The 7,910-nt window shown below is 42.7% G+C and overlaps 2 protein-coding genes across 2 annotated transcripts; one reads left to right on the top strand and one right to left on the bottom strand.

The window, feature by feature from the left end:
- The first annotated feature begins 643 nt into the window (after nt 1–643).
- Nucleotides 644–3,307, top strand: egr2b (early growth response 2b). The gene is made up of 2 exons (XM_083686948.1): nt 644–985; nt 1,464–3,307. Exons 1-2 carry the CDS (start codon nt 811–813, stop codon nt 2,570–2,572), a joined length of 1,284 nt encoding a protein of 427 aa, XP_083543074.1. The 5' UTR covers nt 644–810; the 3' UTR covers nt 2,573–3,307.
- Nucleotides 3,308–3,621: 314 nt separating this feature from the next.
- adoa (2-aminoethanethiol (cysteamine) dioxygenase a) lies at nt 3,622–7,700 on the bottom strand. The gene has a single exon (XM_083687931.1). It carries the CDS (start codon nt 7,481–7,483, stop codon nt 6,725–6,727), a length of 759 nt encoding a protein of 252 aa, XP_083544057.1. The 5' UTR covers nt 7,484–7,700; the 3' UTR covers nt 3,622–6,724.
- Between the last annotated feature and the right edge of the window lie 210 nt (nt 7,701–7,910).

Here is a 7,910-nt window from a genome sequence, read left to right as displayed (position 1 = left end):
AAACTAGGTTTGTATTATTTTCCTAAAGCATATTCAAATAAGTCTCACAAAGTTTCCGACTCCAATGCAGCAAAGGTGAAAATTCCGTGATTGTGCCTCTCATTTGATTGTGGTTTGCGATGGCAGTTCAGCGGCTTCTCTGCTCGGCAAGACTCGTCAGTTTCCGACGCTCATATTCCGGAATAGACCCCATATATGTACACACCGTGTTCTCTGATTCACCGGATAAAACCATGTATGGCTTTACAGAAGAACCGGAATTCCTCTTTGAAGGTGATGTGTTAGATAGACAAAACATTTTAAGTCTTAGTCTATTCGAATAATCTCAAAATAACTTGTTGCAGAGCAAAATGCACTTACGTTTCTTCTCTCATGGGTTTTGTTATTTATTTGAATAGTAATCTGAACGGAAAAAGCAAACTTGTTTATCACCAATTATTGGCGGTTGTTTCACTTGTGGGTTCTCCATTGACAAGTGCTCGCTGATGTCGTCACGATCCCTGAAGCCAATTGGCTGTCCCAGCGACACTTTTATTTTTTTTTAACCACCCAGTCCTTCTATGGTCAGTGACGTAACGGTGCATTCAGAGGCTCCCGATAAATACATAGTACAGCTGCCCGGGCTACGAGGATCTGTCATTGACCAAAGAGCCCAGCCAGATGTACCGTAGATGCTTCAGGCGTTCTCACCAGACACACGACTTATTGACAACTTATCCGACAGCTTATCAGATGTTCCAGTTGTAGACAAAGGACATCTGGTCACTCATATTCAACTGGTTTACATACAGTTTAACCTACAAGTGTAGAATGATGACAGCCAAAACTTTAGACAAAGTCCCTGTGAATCTGGGAGGGTTTGTGCACCCTCACTCTGAGGGCATGTACTCTGTGGATGAAATTGCCACCAGTCTGCCAGCTTCGGTTGCAATATTTCCTCACGCCGATTTAGGAGGCCATTACGACCATCTTAGCGGAGCCTCAGGTAAGCTTGTACACAGTGTGATGTTCTTTTGATATCAAGACGATCTTTATCGAATGCAACGTGTTTTTTGTGATGTATTGGTGAGAGAAAGTATCCCTCGTTTGAGTTGAGTTACAATGTGTGAGGCATGTTTTTAGCTTTACAACGACAAAAGCTTACAAAGTGTTTGAAAGTAATTGCTGCCAAATAACCCTGGATATTTGTAGTAGAGCGCTGAAGAGTTATCGTTTAGGACACCTATGGCGAGAGTTGCGCCCCGCATAGTTTACGTACACATTGGACCTTTTCAATTCAATAATTTATATTGAACTATATCATCCCTTGATGACTGAATAAAAGTGAAATGGATGGCTGTCCTGTATGGGCGGTAGGCGAGCGCGCGCACACATCAACGCGGCGCGCAGTGGCTCTCTTATAGGCTATATGTCATTACTGCTATATGACTCTTCTAAATAAGTTTCTCTTTTTCATTGAACAGATGACTTGATGAGTGGAGATATGAGCTCAGAGAAACGGTCTCTTGACTTGTCTTACTCCAGCTTCGCGCAGCCCCCTGGCCACCGCAACCAGACCTTCACCTACATGGGAAAGTTCTCCATCGACTCTCAGTATCCCGGCAATTGGAATCCCGAGGGCGGCGTCATCAACATCGTCAGCGCGGGGATCTTGGGCATGACCCAGCCGTCCTCTGCATCCTCCTCTCCGGCGTCGTCAGTCTCACCCAACCACTTTTCCAGCACCTTGAGCTGCACCATGGCGCAGAACCAAACCGAGATGGAGCATCACATCTACTCTCCCCCACCCCCATATTCAGGCTGCGGGGAGGTTTACCAAGACCCGTCCGCCTTCCTGTCAACCTCCACCTGCCCCATCTCATATCCCCCGCCCTCGTACTCATCGCCCAAGCCGACCACAGACGCGGGGATCTTCCCCATCATACCCGACTACTCTGGGTTCTTTCAGCCATCTTGTCACAGGGACATGCAGACCATGCCTGACCGCAAACCGTTCCCATGCCCGCTCGACTCATTCAGAGTGCCTCCACCTTTGACTCCCCTGAACACTATTAGGAATTATACCTTGGGAGGACCGGTCACTGATGGACCCAGGCTACCCACGGCTTATAGCCCCCAGAACTTACCCCTGAGACCGATACTGCGCCCCAGAAAATACCCCAACAGACCAAGCAAGACCCCCGTCCATGAGCGCCCGTACCCCTGCCCCGCGGAGGGATGCGACAGGCGGTTCTCTCGGTCTGACGAACTGACCAGACACATCAGAATTCACACCGGACACAAACCTTTCCAGTGTCGGATATGCATGAGGAACTTCAGCCGTAGCGACCACCTGACCACCCACATCCGCACGCACACCGGGGAGAAGCCCTTCGCCTGCGACTTCTGCGGCCGCAAATTTGCGAGGAGCGATGAACGTAAGAGACACACCAAGATTCACCTCAGACAGAAAGAGAGGAAATCGTCGAGCGTTTCCTCCAACAGCACGAACTCAGAGCGCTCGAGCACATCCAGCGGAGTGTGTTCCTCGAGCACGGGCCAGCTGGCGGTGTGTCCGTCGCGGGCAGTATAGAACACACTACCCCACCATAACATAACCATTCAGAAACTGTGGTGAAGTAAAGACAATATAGAGACTGAGTTGGGACAAGTGTGGAAACGGCAAGCTCAATACACGGGAACGAACTTTAGATTCGAACTTTGATATTCATCATTCTTCACCTTGCGTCATTACGCATATACCCAGTGCGCTCACATCGTCGCCACGATCCATCCATCCAGACGGATGGTGACTGGCGTAAACGCACTTTGCCTGCAAAGTGTAGCTTACTGAAGTCATTCAAGTAAATAGCCATTAATGTTAACAACACAAGGCAGCCTGATGCAAAAGGAAAGAAATGTTGAAAAAATATGTCCAGAGCATTTCCACTCATGCACTAGCACAGTGTGGGTCATGCTGCATGGGAAAATGTGATATATTTGCAATAAGTTTGAATTAAAAGTGTTTTAAATTATTTAATAGACAACAATGTGTCCATTTTAACTTGTATATTCCCCTGTAGTGCCTTGTTTTACATGTTTTTGTACATTGTCAGACACAAGGACGCTTTAATTGAATTGTGCATTTGTCATTTAATATGAAAGTTTGAATATATATATTTTTGTACACATCGTCTCGTGTAACTGTTGAAAGTGTTGCAGTTGTGGTTTACGTCTTAAAACTACGGAATGTAAATAATAGAACTCATACCGACTTGACGTTTGTTTTTGTGAATGTTTGAGACTCATTAAATGTTAATGATGGAACTCTTAACACTCTCTTGATGGTTATTTCATGTCAACTAAAAAACAAATAAAATCAAGTTTGAACATGAGTAAATATAGGACTAATGTTATTATTGGAAAGTAAACCAAACGTGGGCCTACTGGAGGATAATTCCCATCACTAAAGCTACGCATCAGTCAGATGTGAGTCATCGCCTCAGAAGGGCATGCTCCCACTCACTTTTGGTGTGGATATACAAACAATAAAAACTAGAGCAGCAACAAAGATCTTTAACTTGTTCAAATTCAAGATCTGTTCAAAAGTAAAACAAACGAAAGTCATATCTGATTTAAGAACAAAACGTTTATTGGTCTATACAATATGGGTATATTGGACATTGATTATGTCAGACAGAAACATGAGTCATAGGCACACAAGTTTTTCGGTTAGTTTCATAGATGACACTTTTAAACAAAATGTTCAAGTCACAGAAAAGTCAATGAACTTGTAAAGTCGTCCTAAAGGATTCGGTCACATATATTTTCAGGAAACAGCTGCTTTGCAATAACAATTAGTAATCCAATCAGAATTTTGACATCACTTATATCACGAATCAAAAATATATGTTTAATCGAGTCAAATGTCAGCAAAAATCTTCTGACGAGACTGATGTGAGAACATGACATAGTAAACAAAACAGTACTCTTCTCATTATCCCACATATGGTCTTTTTCCAAACCGGACAGCTGAATACAGTAATATGGAACTCAAGTACCGTATTCAATAGAATAAAATACCCATATCAACTCCAGCATCCCCTCTTCAGCTGACTAATACATTTTGTTCCAGCAGTACCATAAGACAGATATGATGCACTACATTAAAGGGGCAATCCAGGATTCAAACAATAACAAAGTGGCCGTAAACAGCTGAAGGATGCAAACAATCTCAAAATCTTAGACGGAACTATGGATGCAAATACTGACCACCCACAAGATTATAATGATAGTTTTAAGCATGTTTTGAAGTGACTGTAAACAGTGTTTGTTTCCAATTACATTGTTGACAAACAATGGAGTAAAACAATCATATTTTTTTGGTTCTGATGGGGTAAGACAGTTGTACTAAACTCATGAGGCTTTTATAAGTTATATTCATCAATAATTAATGGTTATAACATCCTTAATTTAAAAGTTAAAAAAAATAGATGTAGATTGCCCCTTTAATTGAAAGGACACACAACTTCACACTGGTAATTGTATGTAATTATCCCAAATGTCTTCTGTCTCTGTTAGGGTAAAGGAAACTACAATGGCTTCAGCAGAGAGTGGAGGCATACAAGGCTGGTTTCTCCGACACAGCATAAGACTAATTTTATACTCAATCCTGGATGGATCTTTTCCAATTAACAGTTTGGAAGATCATTATAAAAGTCACTGGTGAGGTCAGCTATTGCTAACAGGCTGTTAGGCCAAGGAAGACTTCCACAGTGGATGACCGAAGAACGCTCACCATAATTAAGAAGGTAGGCACTCAAGGAGGTTGGCCTGACTACCATCCACAGAATACGCCACCAGTCGAACTACAGAGGCTTCACTGCAAGTTGTAAACCTTCAGTTATCCTCAAAAAGGATGGCCAGGTTACAGTTTGCTAAAACATACTTAAAAACATGTACCAGAGTGATTGCAAGAGGAAAGTTTGGAGGACAACATAACAATTTACAAACAACTAAAGATGGCTGCAGTGCAGGCCTAGCAAAGCATCACCAGAGAGGATACCAGCATCTGGTCGGGTCAATTGGTTGGTCAGACTTCAGGCAGTTACGGCATGCAAAGGATTGTCGACCAAATGCTAAAAATGAAGGCTTAATTTGGACATTATAGGAATATGTCCCATTACTTCTGGGGCCCAGAAATAGGGGTATTATGCATAAAAAGTGTTGTAATTTTCAGAATGGTGAAATCAACATGTACAATAATACCCTTAATTGAAAGCTGACAATCTATACTTTAACTTCATTGTAATTATTTGATTTCAAATCCAAACTTTTGGAGTATAGAGCCAAAAGAAAAAAAAAGGGCACTGTATTTGCTGGTAACAACATTATTGAAAGGTTAAGATGTTGATTTTAAACTCCAGCAGTCTATCAGCATCTGTGGCTCAGTTGGTAGAGCATGGCGCTAACAACGCTTAGGTTGTGGGTTTGATTCCTGCTGGGACCATATATACTGAAATGTATGCATTCACTGCAATGTAAGTCGCTTTGGATAAAAGCGTCAGCTAAACGGCATATATATTATATATATCTCAAGCTGAACTAAAGAGTTAACCCTAATTCACACTACAGGGCCGAGTTTCTGAAACTGTGCTTTAAAAGAAAATGAGAAAGGAAATGTCAGAGGCAGCACAGTATCGTTGGTGTTGTCCCTGTAGTGGTGTAAAGCCCCTTATCTTTCCTAGCGACATACCAAATGCTCAGCCTCATGTTCATGTTGGTCGGTGTATGACTCCCTCGAGCTCTTCAGTAATAACAATATTGTTACTGAAGTAATAACAGCATGAAAAGCTATATGAGCAATGTAATCAGGTAAAATCAACACATCATTCATTGAAATGCCATTCATTTCTAGTCTGAGTCAATTGGCAAAAGCAGCAGGAGCAAGGGGACGCCATGGGGTTGAGACTCCAAATTTTTGATCTATTCATTGTGGTTATACATACAGCTCAATAATGAAACAAGGGTATGGACTTAACCTTTATAGGGATACTGTCATGTGGTTGTAATTGCAATACAAGTACGAGTTTTGTCTTGAAATGCCCAGTGCGACATTGCGTCCTTAGAGGAAAATCAAGGAAGACTTGCAATCACAGAAAAAAATCAATGTCATATTCAAGAGCAAGAGGACACACTGGAGCATAACGTAGCTTCCACAGAGATCCATACGGGGCCTGCAGTTGTCATAAATGGATGAATAAATAAATGGACCTCATACAGTTTATTTCTCCCTCTAGCCTAATTCAGCATCACAGACATCCAAACCTCTCTACAAAGATGGACAAGGGAGTGATATATGGTAGCTTGGAGCTAAACGAGGCCTATACACAAAGTCTGAATACCTGTTTACAAACACTATTGTGTTTGGAATAAATTAAGCACAATATAGGGATACATACAGTGTGCATGTTTAAGTAAATGCTTTTTAAGCTTTACAGGTTTACATTCAATATTCACATAAGGCAGATTTCAGACAATGGTGTTAAGAGCAGTGTTTATGAACAAATCTCATCATGATACACCCAAAACTATGTGGATGTCTGCATGAGACAGAATTAATATATACTGGAGATACTAAAGGGTATCCAAATTGCTTCACCATGTCCTGGATACCTATTAAGAATAAACGTCGTTTAAAAGTTATTCAGAGGCCTCTTTAGACACATATCCCTTCTCCGAGATTTTAGAGGGAAACCTCGGGGCCGGGATAAGGTTCACCACCGCACCAGAAATCTTCAGGCTGTGGGATCTCAAGTAACCACATCTCCCCTTCCCCTGGCGGCTCTAACTTCTTGTCTGTACTGGAGACTGTCTGTAGGACCTTGTAATATTGACAGTCCCGCCCATCGTCCGGGTCATAAGGTGGTGCCAGGATGTCAAGGAAGGCTGCAGGTCCGTCAACAGCATCAATCTGATGAATGTTATCCTTCTGTGGAGTCAGAATACAAGGTCCGCTGTCCTCGGAATATTCACCCGTGGACCGGAGCGCCGAGCGCCGCAGAGCATGGTTCTGGAACGGAGGGAGTGGTGGGTCGAACTGGGTCTCACTCTCAGCGTCCGGGGGTTTATCCATCTTGTCAAAACACCTTATACTGACCTTCCCGTAAAGAACTTTCAACATCCCGTTCATTCCTGGATGGTCATGCAAGGGGATAGAGGCCCCGCTTTTCAGAAGAAACACTCCCATACTAAAGGCATCGGTCTCGCAAATATGCATGTACGTGACTGGTGGGCTGTGGTTGGGTTCGGACGCTTCTTTCGTTTTCCGTGGCGCAATATTCAGGTCTGCAGCCCTGATTTCGGTTAAGAGGGTGCTGAGTTCACCTTGATTGTCCAAAAATACTTTGTTGTCCCCAATGGCGGACGCATTAAAATGTTTAAACGTGACATAAGCTTGCCTGGCAATTTTATGGATAAGAGAGGTCTTGTTATTCCGTGGCATTTTGCAGACGGAGAAAACTAACGCTTAACGACGCTGGTTTTCTTCAGGCGCAAATCTGGTAAAGTCACCGTGTTGCAGATGCGCGTATTTCCTCGAATCTTGCAAAAGTGCACCACTTTTGGATGGGGCCACGTTCAAACTCAGTAAACGTGCGTCTAAAGTTACAATGTAACATATTCCATGGTCATAAAATATGGTGTTACCTCCAGAGAATACTCACGGTCCACACTCATTTTCCACCCTATCTGATCTACACGTCCGCAGTGACAGCGCTTGCGTAGCGAAAACACGGCATTTTGGAACTTGAAGTTTATTTATAAAGTATGGAAATATATTTCTCGAAATGCACACCCAATATTATTTTCTGCAATTACTCTATCACTTCACTTGAAGTGTTATTCCACCGAAAAATGTCGATCCTCAAACA

Source organism: Argentina silus (genome assembly GCF_951799395.1).
Source record: "Argentina silus genome assembly, chromosome: 16".
Taxonomy (NCBI): domain Eukaryota; kingdom Metazoa; phylum Chordata; class Actinopteri; order Argentiniformes; family Argentinidae; genus Argentina; species Argentina silus.
The sequence above is the reverse complement of the archived record's forward strand: the minus strand, read 5'-3'. Positions and strand labels throughout refer to the sequence as shown.

Bases quoted from the DNA above. Each gene is read 5' to 3' on its own strand.
- egr2b (XM_083686948.1), top strand. From the start codon at position 811: ATGATGACAGCCAAAACTTTAGACAAAGTCCCTGTGAATCTGGGAGGG. The intron at 986-1,463 runs GTAAGCTTGTAC...TTCATTGAACAG, and splicing joins CCATCTTAGCGGAGCCTCAG to ATGACTTGATGAGTGGAGAT.
- adoa (XM_083687931.1), bottom strand. From the start codon at position 7,483: ATGCCACGGAATAACAAGACCTCTCTTATCCATAAAATTGCCAGGCAA.